Genomic DNA, 18,540 nt, shown 5'->3' on the forward strand with positions numbered 1-18,540 from the left:
TGTGTGTCCCCGTCCCCAGCCTCCTTCTAGTGGTGGCTTGTTGTGTGAGGGTGTCCCACCCTGGTGTTGAGAATACAGCAGGCCTCTCAAGACACCTTGTGAGCCAGAGCACAAGAGTCCTCGGTTGCTGCCTCCTGGGGTTGTGCGCCCTGAACTAGCACTTCACGTGCACCCATGTACACAGGCTGCTGCGCAATCCCTAGGTCGAGAAGGCCAAGTGAGGATCATGCCCCAACCCCTTGCCTCCTGCTGCCTCCACCCATGTGTGTCTATGGAAAGTAATGGCACTCACCTGAAGGGCCTTCCTGGCTTTGGACAGTGCCCAGGAGATATCCCGGGTGGGGGGTGCTGGCTGTAGGGTGAGCATGACCTTCTGGAGGGCAGGCACTGAGCTGATGCTAGCCTTGTCCAGCTCCTCCTCCTCCTCCTCTTCACTGGCTGTGCCCCCAGGAGGGTGACGATGGGCATCTCCAGCCCTGAGTCCACAAAGAGGCGGCGGGGGGAATGGACTGACCTGCCCCCAAGATGTGGTGGAGCCAGGTGTAGTATGGGCAGGCCTGCAGTGTCACCCTGGAGTGGGAGCTGTGCTCCTTGGCCTTGGCATAGGCCTGCCTTAGCTTCTTCACCTTCACGCACACCTGCTCCTGGATGTGCATGTGGCCCTTGGTAGTCAAGCTATTGGCCATTCGGCCACAGACGTCTGCATTCCTACACCTAGTGCGGAGATCCTGGAGGTTTGATTTCTCTCCCCAGACCTCAATGAGATCCATGATCTCCACACCAGCCCAGGAAGGTGCATGCCTCTTCTGTTCCCAGGCAGGGCCCTGGGAGCTGGCTGCCAGCTCCCTAGGAGCAGAGGAGGGCTCAGTGTGAGCAACGGGGTCACTTTTGGTGGCCTAACACACTGGTCTGGCAGCTGCTGTGTGGCTCAGGGCTCTCAGGGCCTGCTGTGAGCCACAGGCCCTTTCCTTTGGGGCTGCAGGGGAAGGGGAACTACAGAGTTTTTATGTGTGTGGACAGAGTAATCAGCAGGGCACCTGGAGGCCCTGTCTTTCGAAATAACTCCATCTGCCCTGTCTACACATGTCCTATTCCGAAACAGCTATTTTGGAATTGCGTTATTTCTCGTACAATGAGGGTTACAGAATCCAGAATAAGATGCCTGTTATTTTGATATTATTTTGAAATAATGGGCTTGCTGTCTAGACGCTTGCAAAGTTATTTAGGAATAACATCTGTTATTCTGGAATAACCCTGCAGTGCAGGCGTGCCCTTAGTGGCCCTGCTGCAAAAATTATTGCCCCCCTCTGCTCTAGTGGGACTCGTCGTTAGAAATCCTAGGTCCATTGACTGACCATCCCCTCAGACTGGAGGATGAAACTGGAAATAGAAAAGACTTACTAGGCTGTGTGGGAAAAATACTACCCTATTATTCAATTGTCCAGGTCACTCAAAACTCTATGTTGGCGATAGTGAATTAGAGGGTGCCTGCCATGAAACGACTGTGCAGACATGCCCTGAAAAATCCTGGATGCTTCAGACTTGAGTTTGTCAATGAAAACTGGCCTTCTGCCTCTTTTTCTTTGTGCATGGTACTGATTAGCCATTGCACCCTTCCATGCTGAAGAGCATTATGTATTCTGCACCCTTCCTAAAGTGTGGTACTGAGGGCTACTGGCTGGTTAGAGCCAAAGAGCGATTTTAACAAAATAGCAGGCTTGGTGAGGCAAATGATCCATTTATTCACCTCTTCAAGGGCATTTACAAGGTAATTGTGTTGAGGGCCACTGGCCAACATTCATTTTCAGCCTACTCAGCCAGTCAGCGCACCTCGAGTTTTTAAATGAGGTCTGTATGGTGACTTTTCTGGCAGACAATGGGTAATTCATTTTCACTTGCACAGCACGGGGTTTTGGATTCGCCTAGGCTGATGGATTTCCTAGGATTTTTGTAGCCTGCATGATGGAGTGGACTTATTGGCACACTGAAGAAAGGTGCGTATGAATAATATGGGCCTCATTTTCCTCACACTTACCACATCTTAGTTCTCAGCAGTGTGAGTTTTAGGCTCCTGTGTTAACACGACTGACCTGTTGTGGGTTGGTCTGTGGCTTTTTATGCCACAGCCCTGAGTAGTGAGCAGTAGGGAGCAGCACCGTATCTTTCCAAGGCTGCTCTTTGTGCGTTCAGAGTGAACATCCTCTCCCCAGAGCGCAGGCATGACAAGGAACGCACAGGAGCCATTCAGAGTCTAGGCCCGTGTGCCTACGTACATTCCACTGTAGACACGTACATAGATACAGTGGGAATGCATCTTGATGTGTGAATGTTATACTAGACACGGAGATAAAACACTACACTTCAGTCTCCATCTCCTTCCCCCATCTCTTGGCAGTATCGTGAAGAAGGTTGCACTGGAACAGCATGAGTACCGGTCCTACAATACCTTATGTGCCCTCTGCATGGGGTTGCCAGGTGTTCAGTGTTGGCCCGGGCAGGCCGGTATTTTCGCCGCCTGTCTGGTAAAAAAATTCAGAAAATACCAGACACCTAAAATGTCCGGTATTTTCTGATTTTTTTCCCTGCCAAGAGGTGAAAATCCCAGACACCTGGCAACCCAACACACACTCAGCAACTGCGCCGAGGCGCCCTCCTTCCCTCCCCCCGGTTCCACAGGGGAATTGCCTTCTGGCTCGGATCAGGAAAACAAGATGGTCGCTGGCAAAAAGCCTCAAAGGCTTTTCTTAAAGTGGCCATGCTCTTTTTCCTTAACTCTCGGGGTCTTTTTCTTTTTTTTTTCTCAACACCTTTGGTCTGCCCCTTTTTTCTCAACAGAATTTTTTCCCCAGTGTTTTTGTGTGTGTGTGTGTTTGGTATTTTTGGTTAAACCATCTGGCAACCCTACCTCTGTGCCCACTGAAGCCACTGGGGCCTTATTCACTTCTCACTCACATCAGTTTTATGCTACTGCAGCTCCATCGACTTTTGTGGAGTTACTGCTGATTTAAACTGGAGTAAGGGAGAGCAGAATCAGGCCCAATTACCTCAGAAGCAATTGAGAGCACCTCAGAGGATCAGGTCCATTATTATAGTTGACTGCATTGCTCAAAGCAGGTTGCAGAAGCTTTCCTTGGGTATTGGAAAGGGCAGGGGTTAATAATATTTATTTTAAAATCTTTAACAATTAGTGCCTCCCTTGTTACGCACCTCCCCGGTACCCTGCAAATTATATTTGTGTCCATTATTTTAATGAGCTGGGTTTAAATGTATCTTAAAAGCATATACACAAGAGTAGAAAGAAATGAGCCTCACAGGTGTACTGTCCTCAAACATTTTTATGGTCGCCTGATCAAAACGGAAATAGAATGGATGGTGATACACTACTGTACTTCTTTAATTACAACTGCAATGCAGAAGTGCTTTGGGGGAGAATGGCAGGGAGCATTTTGAGGCATGTAAACAAGTGTGGCAGGTAATAAAAAGTTCCAAACCTCAACCTCTCAAGACCTGGGTTGCTATCTTCCTGCTAGTGTGATGTGGTTCCCTAATGGAAATCTATATTAAATGAAGACAAAGAATGCTTAACAAAATAGTTCAAAGAATACGCCAGGGGGTTGGTTCAAAATATTTGGACAAATCACTTTGAGCAAGGGCAGACCTAAATTTTCAAAAGTGATTTTAGGGGGCCTCAAATTCTGGCTGCCCAATTTGATATGATTTAAAGGAGGCTGATTTTCAAAGATGGAGTCTCACTGCTAGTCTGAATATCGAGTTCCCCTAAAGGTGTCAAGCTGAGCAGTCAAAACTGACACAGAATCCTTAGACTTTAGGCCACAATGTTTATACAAGTATGAATGGTGCAAGATGGATTAAGGCTGGAATGGGTCAGACCTATTAAGGATGGAGATGGGGCAGAATTTCATTGTGGGCTATATCCTAAAGTCCTAACTAATAACAGAAATTATGAAGCTCTGTGTTAATTTAAATCCTGTTCCTGTAGAGAAATCCGCAAATACAGTCCTTTAAAGCTTCCTAAAGTGTCAGCCAATTCAGTAGGAGACCATGCTTTCAGATCACAGGCCTACCTTGCTTACACTATAATGAGACTTCTGCCTGAAGGAGTGAGATTAAAACTTACCTACATGCTGGGGTAATGCGCTGTATGGGGGTATGATTCCTACAGTGCACTAACCTATTGGTCATTAATGGATCCATGTACACCAAACAGGAGCACACCGGTGGTTCTCTAGTGCATTTTACTGCAGCATTGCATTACAAGTGAACTAGGGACCCTGTAGTGCCCACACGGACCAATTAATGAAAAACATAGTAGTGCGCTTTAGAAATCACACCCCCACAGAGTGCATTACCCCATAATGGAGACAAAGCCTTAATTAGGCCCTCAGGATTTGCTTTGTTTTAGCAATGAAGAGTATATCTACACTAGAGATTTATAGCTCACACATTTGTATGTGCTAGTCTGGATACACCACAATCATTTGTAACAAAACAAACATTTGTGGAGTCTCAAGTATAAACATGTTAGCACACTGAAAGTAATTGGCAATCATGTAATTAATCTGAGTGGTGCTCAAGTTTTAAAAAAGTCACCCCTCTAAAGGAAACATACCTTTAGTTACTAGAATGAGTTGTCTTTTACCAATGAGGGAAAAAACAGGTGTTATGTGAGGGACCCCTGCGTGTTGGGAGGGCTCCAAGCAGCACTGAATATTCTGCTGAAGCAAATGTAGAAATAACTGTTTACTTTAGAGGCGCCTACTCGATGCTAACATAGATGTGAGGCTCCTTTGGTCCTCCTTAAATATTGCTTATCAGGCTTGCCTCTGCTTTGTTCTTTACTGTCTCCTCTGCACTGTCCTACCTGCTCTATAAACAGAGTAGGATGTAGAAAATAATATGGGATGATTGAAAATAATATGGGGCTGTCCTAAGGATGCTCTATCTACAGTCCCCTCCATTCAGATCACAATTTGGACATTTTGATTGTTTTATTCATAGACTGATTCAGGGGAAGGAGACAGGGGAAAGAGATTGCAGGGTCCCCAGTAGTTGTGGGGTTAACTCCAGCTTCACTTTCCCTTTCTCTTGTACTGGTGGTCTGGGTAGAGCTGTAGGGAGAGAGAAGAGTGAAAACAACGAGAAGTCCTGTGGCACCTTATAGACTAACAGCTTTATTGGAGCATAAGCTTTTGTGGGCAAAGACCGACTTTGTCAGACAAAGTGGGTCTTTGCATACGAAAGCTTATGCTCCAATAAATTTGTTAATCTTTAAGGTGCCACAGGACTTCTAGTCGTTTATGCAGATTCAGACTAACACGACTACCCCTCTGATTCTTGTCACCAAGACGGGTGAAAATGACTGTGGGTAGGGAGGGGCCTGTTCCGGGTGCTGAATGCAGGGTGAACGCCAGGTTGGGGAATCTTCCTGTTCTGTTTCTTTTGCCTAGGGTAAGTTGTTTTGATTTATGTTCTGAAGGACATGTTCCTGCGCTGCTTCTGCTGAGTCACGCCCCCTATTTTACTAAGGCAAGCAGAGGAAAAAAAAGAGGAGAGGGAGCGTTAAGAAGCTGAGTGGTAGATGGGTGGGGGAAGGAGAGGAGAGCAGGGCTGTATGATAAAGATACCTAATGTTTTTCAAAGATCCTAGAACAGCTCCTGGGGGCTCTGCAAATATCTTCCTGCTCAATATGAAAATTGACTCTATTGTACGGTTTTGTACCACTGTCATTTCCTGGAAAAACCTCCGCTGGAGTGTTTCTTCCCAGATAAATGAATTTTAGTCATTTCCCCTCCACACATCTTTTATATTCTGCAGCCTTCGAAGAGTTCCACGTATTGCACATTGTCTCAGCATGAACACCACTGCTTCCCACTGAGTCCTTGACCTGGCAAAATAACACAAACTATTCCTTCCTTTTTGTATGTCCAGGATTATTCTAGGAGGGGTGGGTGAGATTTTGTGGCCTGCACTGTGCAGGGGTTCAGACTAGATGATCATAATGGTCCCTTCTGACCTTAAAGTTTATGAGACTATGAGTCTATGAGTTTGCAGATGTATTCTGTACTGTGCTACATCTGATACACAATAATGTCCCCTTTTGAAATAACATGGATGCTGCCTTTCATTGCAGTGACCTTGTATTCCAACTGGGGACAGGTGAGCAGACACTTCCACAAACATATTGACCAGACTAAAAGTCTCTAATATAACTCCTTCCTGACATCTTTTTTTGGCAGGATGATTGCTATGGATCTATTTTTTCTCATCATCCTGCATTCTTTAAAAACCAGACAGTTACTTCACTATTTAAAGTAACTCATTTCAAGTGCTTATGCGGCTGTCTCTATGCACTAGCCCTTCCTAATGCAGTTTACCATCTCATAGGCTATATCTAAACAGGGAAGGTTTGGCAACAAAAGTGCTGTCGACATGCAAAAGTCACCTAAAGTGAAGACTGGTCAAACTGCTTTTTTCTGCCTCCTATTGTCAACATTTCATGATCACATTGCTAGCACCCTGTTGACAGATAGACCAACGCAATGTGGGCAAGCATCCTACCATGCAGTGTTATGGGAAAGCAGAACACTGATCTCTGCACTTCTTGGGATTACCTCATTGCTCTGTGAGCTCCCTGTGCTGAGGAATGTTAAAGCAGCACAACAGTCTCACCAGCCCTCCAACTGCAGCATCAGGCTGCCTGCTGGTGTGTTCCTAGCAGGGCAGGACAGGAGCATTCCAATGATTTGTTCTTTGTTTGTTCCCCAAATGGAGCAGATCACTCAACTATGAAATACTTCCTGGAGCTTTCAAAGGGGAAGGGTGCATGCCTGCAGGGCAGCAGAGATCACAAAACACTGAGCAGAGCCATCAGGGCAGGCATTGTCGAGAAGCCAGTTTTCTCGACAAAATGAACAGCAGAGTCCACCACATTGGCTCTTGGTAGACAATACAGAGAGGGGAAAAGACAAAATTCTCTCACGGGGCTGAAAGCTTTTTGTGACCAAAACTGGCTGTTTTTCTTGACAAAAGTTGCATTGCAGTGTAAATGCTCTCACTGTTTTGTTGCCAAAAGGGAGTTTTTGACCAATTAAAAAAAAAAAACACTTTCCAGTGTAGATAAGGCCTTAGTTAGCTAAGTTACTGGATCAATCACTTATTTTTACTGCCTTGCTTTCATACCAATTATAAGTTCTTCCAAATCAACTTTGCTCCCATCCACAAAAAGGGACACACACTTTGGGCCCAATCCTGAGCCCATTATAGTCAATGGAGTATTTCCCATTGACTAAATGTGTGCTGGAGAGTTTAGTGCTCATTTATTGTGTGAACTTCATTTAGTGAGCAATGGTTGAGCTGAGTTCTTTCTTCTAGTTTGGACTACAGCATGCATCCATTCTCACACACACGTCTTGCAGTTATGTTGATATGATTTCTGTCTTGCCCACATACTGAAGGTCTAAGTGATCACCACATTTGGTGCTGGGAAGGTCAGGGTCAGATTGGCAGAAACCCTGGATATTTTTTGTCTTCCTCAGCTGCATGGGTCACTTGTGGATTTAAACTGGTGTAAATGGTGAATTCTCTGTAACTTGCAGTATTTACATCATGATGTGAGGACTTCAGTAACTCAGCCATAGGTTAAGGGTCTATGTCAGGAGTACACTGTAAAAACACTGCTGAGGTTCTGTGGCCTGCAATGTGCAGGAATTCAGGCAAGATCAGTCGTTCTCAAACTGTGGGTCAAAACCCCAAAGTAGGTCATGTCCCCATTTTAATGGAGTCACAAGGGCTGGAGTTAGACTGGCTGGCTGGAGCCCAGAGACAAGGCCAAAGCCTAAGCCACACCACCCAGGGCTCAGGTTATTGGCTCCCTGTCCAAGGATGAAATTATTGGACTTTGGCTTTGGTCCCCCTACTTGGGAGGGTGGGGCTCAGGCTTTGGACCCCCCGCCTGGAGCAGCGGGATTTGGGCAGGCTCAGACTTTGGTCCCCCTTCCTGGGGTCATGTAGTAATTTGTGTTCTCAGAAGAGAGTCATTGTGCAATGAAGTTTGAGAACACCGGGACTAGATACAGGCAGAGAGTAATATGGGTTCGTGGCACCCGGGAACCAGGAATATTCCTAGCCCAGTGGGCCCTGCTCCACCAAAGTTTGGGGCCAGGTTTCTGCCTTGGCCCTGCCTGCCACCTCCACGACCCCTCTGCTGGCATGTGCCCTCACCTCCAGCCCCAGTGCATCCCCTGGCCCTGCCTATTGCTCCTGGGTGATTTAAAATGGCCAGAGGCCCTGACCTGTTGGGTGATGGCAGCGCAGCATCTTTCTGCCACTAGTTCTATGCTGCTGCCAGCACGTGCATCCCTACAGGCTGGTGGGAAGAGAGGTATCTCCATGCGCTGCTGCTTCTGAGGAGTCCTGGGATCAGCCCACAGCAGCCATGTAGAACGAGTGGCTGGAAGCTTCTCTAGCTCCTCTGTGTTGTTGGTGGTGATAATGGGAGCCTCCCAGGCCATACAAAACCAGCCAGGGGCAGCAAGTGGGGCTGGCAAATGCACATGGTGGAAGGGTGCCGAAAACTGGTGGAGGGATCAGGGGATGCATAGGGGGAGCAACAGGTGGGTAGCAGCACAGGAGCAGCTGTCAGAGGGGGATGCTCCAGGTAAGCGTGGCATCCCCCACACATTCCACTCCCTCCCAGAGTCCACCCCATCTCCCCCACTCCCTTTCCACCCCCAAATTCCTACAGCTCATCAGGCCCCCAAAGTCCCTCTCAGAGTCTGCACACTCCCTCCTGCTCCCCAATCCTCTGCCCCAGCCCAGAACCTGCACCCAACATCCAAATTCCCTCTAGAGCCCACATCCTGCTAGGTTCCATGCACAGCCTCATATGTCTAGAGGCCAGCAAACAGCTCTCATTGGCTGCTCCCCGAGATTTTCTGGCTCTGTAGAGGATTTAAGGGTTTAATTTACCAGATGCAGAGAATCCAGAATGGACGGGGGGAAATCTTTCCCCATGGTTCAAACACACCTTTTTAAATGACTATACTAAACACACATCTACCCACTGCCCACTTCAGTATTTACTGTGTATCCCCTGTGAATGACATTGACAAAACTACAGCCTCCTTGTCCCTCACACCCACCTGCACCATTAGCACTATGCTGCTTGTCATGCTAACTGTGCTGCATTTGGGTAGGTAAGAAACTACACCTGTCCAAGTTTCCTCTCTCCATTCCAGAAGTATCACGAGTAAGGCTAAAAACACACAGTAAAAACACTGGGCTTAATCCCACTACATGCCCTGAACTTCCATTGAAACCATTGGGCCTGATTTGCCTATCATTATACTAGTTAAAATCCCTCCCTGGCTCTTCTGTTTTTAACACACCATCATCAGATTTCTCGCGCTCATTTTCAAGACACTGGACAGCTCTTCCTTTTGCAATATGTCCACTCCTCCTACAGCATCCCTTCCCTGCTCTACTTGGCCAATGCCAGTAGCCTTGACTGCGAGCAGACTTCAAATAATTGCAATGACCCAGATCTTCTCTGACAGATAGGTTTTGCTGCCTCCTGCATGAAGTCCATGATTTTTTTATGGATGCAAACACATCTTTATGCTGAGACAAAGGTTAGACTCCATCAAACTTGGGCACTACTTGTATTGCACTACAGGTCAGAAACTTGGACTCGCTTATGGCAAACTTGCTGCAGCTCGAGACAGTCTATCTGTACCAACGCCGGAGCATAACACGGTTTGACTTTGTGGAAAATGTCACAATCTCACAAAGACCTGGCCTTCCTTCACTCTTTCACTGACGTTGAAAAGCAACATTACACTTTCTTTGGCCATGTTGCCAGGATGGGCCAACGCACCCCAGCACACCATACTTTCAAACTCTCCATCGATACACACACAGGGTGCACATCCTGACCCTATCTGGCGCTGCTCAAGAGATTTGTGGATTTGCAGGATTGAGCCCTACCTGGGAACTTTGCTACACGACACCTCATGCAACACCGTCAACTGTCGTCACTCTGGCTGGCGCAGTGAGGGGAATATGATGTTTGATGATGAATAACTTTGATAGACTGCCCAATCTCTTCTCCCACAACCATCTTTGGATTCTCTTTCAGGCAGCCCTCTCTACGCCCTCACTGAACTGATCTACCTCTCCTCCCTCAAATTTCTCCTAGAAATCAGCCCACCAATAATGGGGAGGCTATTGGGCAGTGGACATAGCTGATTTGCATACTTTTTTTTAAAGGTACTGTAACCTTTTCCCCAATCCTTCTGCTGTTGCTTGTTCTATTAGATTATAGGTGCTTCTAGACAGGGATCCTGGCTTCAGTCTGTACCTAGACATTGGGTGTAGGGTATTGTGTATATGTTAATACTATGCCACTCCAGTCTGACACTAAAAATGTGGAACATCCTCAGACCCCCGACTCCCCTGTTGCAGATGCACCAAAGTCAAAACATCTGACTCACATTCCCCACTTTGGAATTGCTCCACCGGCAAAGAATGGGCAAAGCTGCTTCCTGAGTTTAAAAAGGGCCCATTTTGCAGTTTAATCCAAGTACACTGTTTGAGCAGTGAACCTCAAAAGCATGCAAGCGCTGGAACAGTGAATGTGCAACCTTCATTCTGAAAACAGCCAGTCCAGGATGGCAGTTTCCGTGGGAGTCTGCATAACCCTGCTCTTTGTCCCAAGATGCTGCAACACTGCTGGACAGGTCCCTTGAAGGTGCCTTTGAGAGATGTGCTCTGCTACAGTCATTCCCCACTTTTTTGATATGGTGGACCGGTAAACCCATTCACAAACTTTTGGTGGACCAGTAACATTTAATTTGCATACTTGCATATTCATTATGGTAATTAATTTTAAGAAGTCATGTGTTATTTTACATTGCATCTGTACGCACACAGTATATGTCGCAAAGGATCAGAATTTGCAGATATCTACAACACTAAAAACAATTCACAGAAAGAATTCCCCTGTGGTTGCTTGGTGGGGCAGCCCCTCCCCCAAGGGCAACTGGTGTCTGCAGGGAGGCAGGCAGGGGGCATGTGGGGCACCCTATTTAGCAACTGAAATTTTGTCAGGGGCACAGGAGCTGGTGCCCCCAAGTGCTACCACCAGTCCCCTCTGCCCTTCCCCACTCCTGCTCTATGGAGTAGGGGAGCTGCCATTGTATCTCTCCTGTCTCCTTCTGTACAACCCCTGCCCTGTGTCTCTCCCTTCCCCAGCCAGGCTGCTCTTGCTACCACAGTCTCCCCCCAGCCTCCCTTCCCCGCATCTCCCATTTCCCTGCCTGTGACCCCCCCCCCATTGTCTCCCATCCACCACGTCTCCCCTGAATCAGAGCCTCCTGCATCCCCTTCTGCCCCCACCTCACACATCCCTGTTCCTCCTCATTCCCCTTATCTGCCCCCACCCCTCTTTAGCCCCGTTCCAACCCCCCTAGGGCTGGCTCTCCCCACCCCGCACATGCTGGGAGCTGGCAGCAGCTTCCCTACGCCCCAGGAAGGGACTGCAGCCAGCTCCATTAGGAGCAGCCTAGGGCCAAACCCTCCACTGGCAGCCCCGGGGCACTGGATGCACCACTCCTGGGCAGGAGGGGGGTATCTCTGACCTGCCCCCCAAGTGCTGCCCGCTCTGGGGTAAGGGCTGGGCCAGGCAGGGGCTGGCCAGGCTGGGGAGCTGCCCTGGGAGAGGCTCCTGGGGAGCAGCGGGACTAGCTGCACTGGAGATTCCCCTCCCAGCTGCAGCCTGGGCTCTGGGGTCCCAACAGCAACCCCTGCCGGGACTAGGGGATCTGACCTGGAGCCTGGCCCCAGAGTCCCCATGAGCAGCAGCTGCAAGTCGTTTCCTGCTACGGGGGCTGAGACTAGCCCTGACTCCAGCTGGGTCCTCGTAAGCAAGCCACTGTGAAGCTGCTCCTGCCCTTGGGGGCCCTCCCACCCCTGGGCTCGGGCAGCGTCCCCATATCAAGGCAGCATCATACAGAGAAGCCAACATAGCGCTGGGTGCAGTGAGAAGAGACAATCCCAGGGAGAGGAGAAGAGGAATTTCTGGACCTTGCTCCAAAGTCTCACCGAGCCAATCATCAAGGCACGCGTGTAGCCTGGCAGTGAGCTGCAGCCCGGCAGCCAGTGGTTCACGCACTGGTGGGAACCACTGCTCTACTAAAGCCTCCTTGCCAGAGCAGGTACTTGAAACTTACAGCACATTCTATCCCTAGTAGCTACTCAGTGTAAGCAATGGTCCATCTGGAGCTCAGTGGCATTGCTGGATACCTTGCACACAAGGCCAAATTTTGCTCACGTTCTCAGTGTAAACGAGAGTAGCATTTGCAACACACGCTCCAAAAGTGAGCAATATCACTGGACACATAGATAAGTGGGAATTAAGCTGCTGCGGCCTTCTCCATTCTAGCTGTGGTACTGCATACAACCAATAGGAAGAATAGGCGATTGCATCTAATCCTTCCCACCGTACTCTCCAATGAAGTCAAAGCCAAACATCCTCAAGAGATAGTGCTGCATTTGTGCCTGACCCTCCTAGCTGTGTTTTGGGGGCATTGATACATCAAGCATCTTTAGTTGTAGCTATCTTGTCCAACTTTCTTCCTAGAGCAGAGTCTAATTTGGGAACTTGCTTGTTCATTTTTTCTCCCCCGCCACCTCCAGTTTTGACTGATTAAAGCAATTTCTTCCATCTCCTTTCTTCCCCCCACACTTGACACCTCTTCTCTATGGATGTATTCTAGCTTCTCCCCACCCCCTTATGCTCTCATCAAATTGAGAAAAAACTCCACTAACCCCTCCTTCAGCTACCACTAAACCCACCAGCCAACTAAAGAGAAACTTTAGAAAATGTTCCCTTAGAGAAAACAAAAAGAAAAACACTAACAAAGGCAACAGCACTGTAGGGGGAATGTCCCTTTAAACTACTGCTCTTTCTAGCCCAATACACATGTTTCTAGAAGCCTTTATGAACTCTGCTCCTGCCAGGAACACATTTTCTTGCTTTCTTTATCGAGAAGCTGGATTCTGCAAATCATGGTCCTGATTTTGTACTCTTGCTCCTGCCTCTGGAGCTAATTACCCATGTGAGAAGATGATACCTAATGTGAATGAGGATCGGTAGCCTCTATCCCTAAGTGAACAGCTTTGCAAAGGTATATTGTAGGAAGCATACCTTAACCTTCGTCCATTCATGTTTAGACAGGTTTCCTATTCCCTCAGGGCTCATCTGTGCCTCTAAAGCACAAACCTGCATTTGGGTGGTGGGGAGCCACCTTGCGCTGGGACACCTCTAGGAGGAATGGCTCTCGGGGATACAAGAGAAGAGCATCTGTTGCCATATTTCCTTAAGGGAGTGTAGCATAGCTCCTTCCTCCTAGTGTGCTAGTTCCTCTTCACAAGGCAATCAGGGGGTGGGTGAGGGCATGCTCCCTTTTCTCCCTTCCTCTTCGGTATTCTCTGGAACCTTAGGAGGGTAGAGAGAGAGAAGTCGCTGTGCTGTCCTAACAGCAGGGGCAGCTATTATGCCTGGGCCATACAAATGAAGGGATAAGGCTTCTTACCCTCTCTCTGGATGGTGTGTGCATCCATGCTGCACAATGCAGCCTCAGTACAAAGCTGCTGAGTTGAAGAAATGTCCTTTTTGAACAGTACAGCAAAAACATCCAATAATAAAATGATTTGATCACGCCTCGAAAGATCATGGCAGAGTTAACCTTTTGCATTTCAACCACGTTCTGCACAGATACTATGTCTGTGTGTGTGACCATAACATAAATTCTACTCTCTTTCATGTTCTCAGAATTACAAAAACAAACTAGCCAGGGAATTTCAGGGTCTTTATCTTTTAGACAAAGAAACTCAAATGCCCCTATAATATTTTTTGAAAGCAGCAGTGCAATATCAAAATGAAATCCATGAATTACTTCTGCACTCAACATGATGTATATGTAAAGTTCTCTTGAATGTTAATGCCAGTGTTATCCTCAGATAACATACACTGAATAAGGTAAGCCAAATGTGTCCCTCATACAACTCCTTTGAATCCATCGGAGTTACATCAGACATCGTTTTGGCTCATAGTATAAAGTTGTTTTGTTACTATTGTCAGTGCCGTTGTTCCTAATCAAAGGAAAAAACACATCACCTTTGCTAATTTGTCTCATGCACCAACCAACTTTAACTGTACATTTCTCAATAGATCACAGTAGGTTGGTAATTAGAATGTATTATACATCTGCAGTTCATTAACTGATTTCCTAGTTTAGTGCCTGCATGAAGGATCTTCCCAATTTCAGGTAGATGTAGTGCCTCATTGCTTCCTAACAACCTCCTACTCATATACCCATATACTCTTAAGGTGTTCTTAGTCACTTCCTATTGGACAGGTGTCAGTATCAGAACATCACTGTTGACCGTCCTGGCACAGAGACCAAGGAATGAATGGGCATGGAAACACTATATTCTCTTCTCTGCTGGTGAGGTCTTTTCCAAGCAGCATTGATACATAGTGTGACTGCAGAGTGTAAAGGCTTGCCTGGGGTTTACATCTTTTGTGGTTGAATACAGGACTTAACTTTCCTGTTCTCATAATGATTTGCCAAGCATCAGCATTCAATATAGAAGAGGAAAAAAAGGCACAGTGAATATCCATTCATGTGCAGGGTACCAATGGCATATACCAATGGCAAATGTACTGTAGCCACTGTTCAGACACAGAGCTCTCAATGTCTGATTAAAAAATTATTATAACTAATGGCTTGAAGAATGTAATTTTCTACACAAGAGCAGCTAGGGTGAAAAAAGCATTTAGAAATCAGTTAACATCTTATCAGTGCTGCTTTCCATTTACAAGATGGATTAACTATGCCTGTGTATGTATATAACTATATATTTCATTATAAAAATATTGATTTATCTTGGCAAATAAAAATGCTCTAACATTTCCCTCTATTTTTGCCAATCATTGTTAAAGGTATCATTGTTGACATTATTTTTAAAGAGTAGATTTTAAACCATGTTTTTTTCTGGCTGTAGTGCTCGGTTGGCAGCCCTGGATACGAAGTCCTCTGCTTAGCCACAGAACCGGCACAGGACCGACTGTCTTCCCTACCAGGATGTCTGAGTGATGACCTGAAGTGACCATTTCTAGGAGTGAGAAAGTTCCGTCTTCACAGCTTACTCAGTGCTTCTCCTGTGCTGGGACGAACACACCAATTCAAATCAACTGGGACAGTGGGGGCGGGGGAGGGTTTGTGCTGTTTATTGACAGTGCAGGCTCTGGGTAAAGGGACATTCTAGAGGCAGACTGTTTCACCTTTCCTGAATAAACAAGGAGCCCCTCCTCTCTTTCTCTTCTCCTGAGTTCCCTACCTCCCCTGTCTCATCTTTCCCCCTTCTCTGCAGAACTGGCCAGCTAACTCCGAGTCTATATTTTTGGCATGAGCTTCTGGTGCTCACCCCTGCACTTATAGGAAATCAGAGTGAATATTGCCATTGACTTCAGTGGATGAGGGAACAGACCACTGGAGGAGTAGGTTATGTGGACCAAGTAGATTTTTTAACCTGATGCCCATGCTTTAGGGAGTATGATGATTTTCTTTGGACTAGGTATTTTCTTCATTGGAATCCTGGGGAATCACAGTTCCTTGCACATATGGCATCTGAGACACCTTGTTCCTAAAGCTGCCTTTGTCCAGTGGGAGCTGGTATGAGATGAACCAGCAGCAATCAGACAGTAACAATTTTTGATTACTCTTAACGTAGGCAGGCAGTCTAGAGGTAAATGACTTTATGTCCCAGCGTCACTTCCCTGAATCCTCCAGTCTTCAATACCACTTTAGCTGAAATGGCCAAATTAATTATTTTGGGAACTTGATTAACAACTAAGACACTTCGTATGTCAGTTTCCTAGCCAGACAGCACTTGCAGGGATGCATATAAACAACTGGAACTGTTTGCTTATCCCTCCCACTCCCCCTCCAAAGGAGAAGACAGACCCTTCATTAAAGAGAAGAGAAAAAACACTATTTAGAGATACAGGTCTATCATAAATATCCTAATAAGTATGCCTTCTAAGAAATGTCTCCTGTTAATCCACATAAGCTAATAAAACAAACTTCCAATGTATTTAAAAATTAAAAGTCCCACACCCACCATATACAACATTTAACTTGAATTAGAAATTCCCCACCTCTTTTCTTAAAGATACTGTCTGGAGTTTTTCAAAAAAATTAGTAACAGTATTAGGAAGAGACTGTTGTTCTGTGTCTAGACAAAGAAAAGGTTTGCCTAATGACGTAAAACAAGCAACTTACCAGAACTACCATCCAAAAGCAGAATTATTGTCTTGAAGACACACACACACACACACACACCCCTGTGAGAATACACACACACACACACACACACACACACACACACACACACACACACACACACACACACACTGTGAGACTATGTACTGTTTTACTGTATCAATGAAAGTGCAAGCAGCCAAAGTCTCTTAAAATCAACATTTTCTTGGAGCTCTGTACAATAGCTGGACTTTGGACATTCAATAAAACACAAAGGATCTCAGTGAACATACATTGAAAACAGGATTTCATTTTGGATTCATTTTTTTCTAACTGTTGATCTAGAACTACATACACGTGCAGCGTCCCCCCCCCCCCCCAACTGTGCTCCAGAGTAAGCGGCTCCAAGACTGTTTTAATGCTAAGGGGGCTTGGAGACACAATAATGCAGCTCCATCCCTCGGAGTCTTTCCTTAAGACTAAAAACTTTCTCCGCTTGCTAGCGGACGGAGTTCAGGTGTCACTGTCAGGAGAAGTCGATTGCTCCTAAACAAAAGGTCGGGGCTCTGCTTTTACAAGCTACGGACCCAGGCAAAGCTCGAGGCTTAAGGGCGATCCTCTGGGGCCAGGCAGAGCCTGCGGGGCGCCGCTGGAGTGGCACTCACCTGGCAGCCCGAGGCAGAGCAGCAGGCTGTAGTAGATGACAGGTACATATCCCAAGCCACAGCCATGCTGGTGGTGAGCCAGGGGGGAGCTGTTGTGGACGTGGATGTGGCTGTACTCCATCGAGTTGTCCTTCTCCTGCGGCTGTTCCGTCAGCACGTGGAGGGGCAGAGAGGCTCAGCCGGCCCGCTCCGCAGCCCGGCCTCAGCGGCTGTGTCTTCCGCAGACTCCCCCCGCCCTCCCGCACCTGCTGCGCGGCCCCGGGATTGTCATCGGGAGCAAGTGCGGCGGCTCTGTGCGAGCGCGCCCGGCCGCCTGCAGCACATGGGGCGCACACATGGCTGCTCCCGGCAGTGCAGAGAGGCTGGGGCGAGGAGCGGGGGGAGGAGGCGGCGGCGGCGGCGCTGCTGCAAGACTCGCCAGCCGGGGCTCGCCGCGGGGTTCGCGGGCCCGGCGCAGGGGGGGCATGGCGAGCGCCGCTGGGCGACTGCCCTGAGTGCGCAGTCGCCGGGCGGGTCCCTGCTCCCCCCCCCCCGGCCGGGGTTGGGGGTACGCGAGGCTCCCCCCCGCCTGCAAACAAAAGCGAACACTAGCCCCCGCCTCTCGCTTTTTTCCGCTCCGGCAGCCGCGTGCCTGAAGCTCGGCAGCGAGTGGCCGGCAGGGGGCTGGCGGCGAGCCCGGGAAGCTCGGCTTAGCCCGGGGGGAGGAGGTCGCGGGGGAGCCCGCCCGCTGCTTTTCCCCGCCAGGGCTCCGGGTGGGGCACCCGCGCCGCTTTCCCGCAGGGAGCCCCTTCCACCGGCAGGGAGCCTCGTGCCGGACACTGGCCCAGCTGCTGCTGCTGGCTAATAGGTTGCTCAGTGTCCCCCCTGCCCCACCGCTCTGCCATTGACTTCAGTGGGAGCAGGATCGGACCGCTCAAAGCTGGTTAAAGGGGCAGGATTTGCTTGCAGGCCACCAGATTTGGTCAATTGTTGGACGCAGAAGCAGGGCCCTAGAGCGAGCATATTCTCTCAGCAGCTCCAGGGGGTAGCCGAGTTAGTCTGTTACAGAAAAAACAACAAATGGTCTGGTAGCACTTTCTAGACTAACAAAACAGCATCATGAGCTTCCCTGGGCACAGCCGGCTTCTTCAGATGAAGGGAGTTCCGAGTTTAGGATGTGGACACCCAAAATAAATAGGAGAGGGGGAAAAAAGGGAAGGGGTAAACTTATAACTCTGGTCATCTGAAGAAGCGGGCTGTGCCCAGGAAAGCTCACGATACCATCTACATGTTTTGTTAGTCTAGAACAGGGGTCTCCAAACTTTTCAGCCCGAGGGCCGCATTAACTATCAAACAGCAGTTCGGGGGCCGACTACACACTTGAGGTCCAAATAAAAAACAATCAAAACATGGATGTTGTTTTTAATTATGTATTTAATATTATTTTATTCAGTTATTATTTAATAACACATTCATACACTACACATGAACACCTGTATTAGTGTGAATGGTGAAATTGTTTCCTGGATGCCAAAATAGCAGACATTTC

The 18,540-nt window shown here is 47.9% G+C and overlaps 1 protein-coding gene across 1 annotated transcript in view; it reads right to left on the minus strand.

The window, feature by feature from the left end:
- GPR139 (G protein-coupled receptor 139) overlaps positions 1–17,597 on the minus strand; it is a 39,324-nt gene extending 21,727 nt beyond the window's left edge. The window contains exon 1 of the mRNA XM_006123138.5: positions 17,013–17,597. Within this exon, the coding sequence (XP_006123200.1) occupies positions 17,013–17,133 (121 nt within the window). The 5' untranslated portion in view covers positions 17,134–17,597. The remainder of the gene's footprint in view (positions 1–17,012) is intronic.
- Positions 17,598–18,540: the final 943 nt, after the last annotated feature.

The sequence above is a fragment of the Pelodiscus sinensis genome, chromosome 15 (assembly GCF_052426305.1).
Source record: "Pelodiscus sinensis isolate ZL-2025 chromosome 15, ASM5242630v1, whole genome shotgun sequence".
NCBI lineage: Eukaryota > Metazoa > Chordata > Testudines > Trionychidae > Pelodiscus > Pelodiscus sinensis.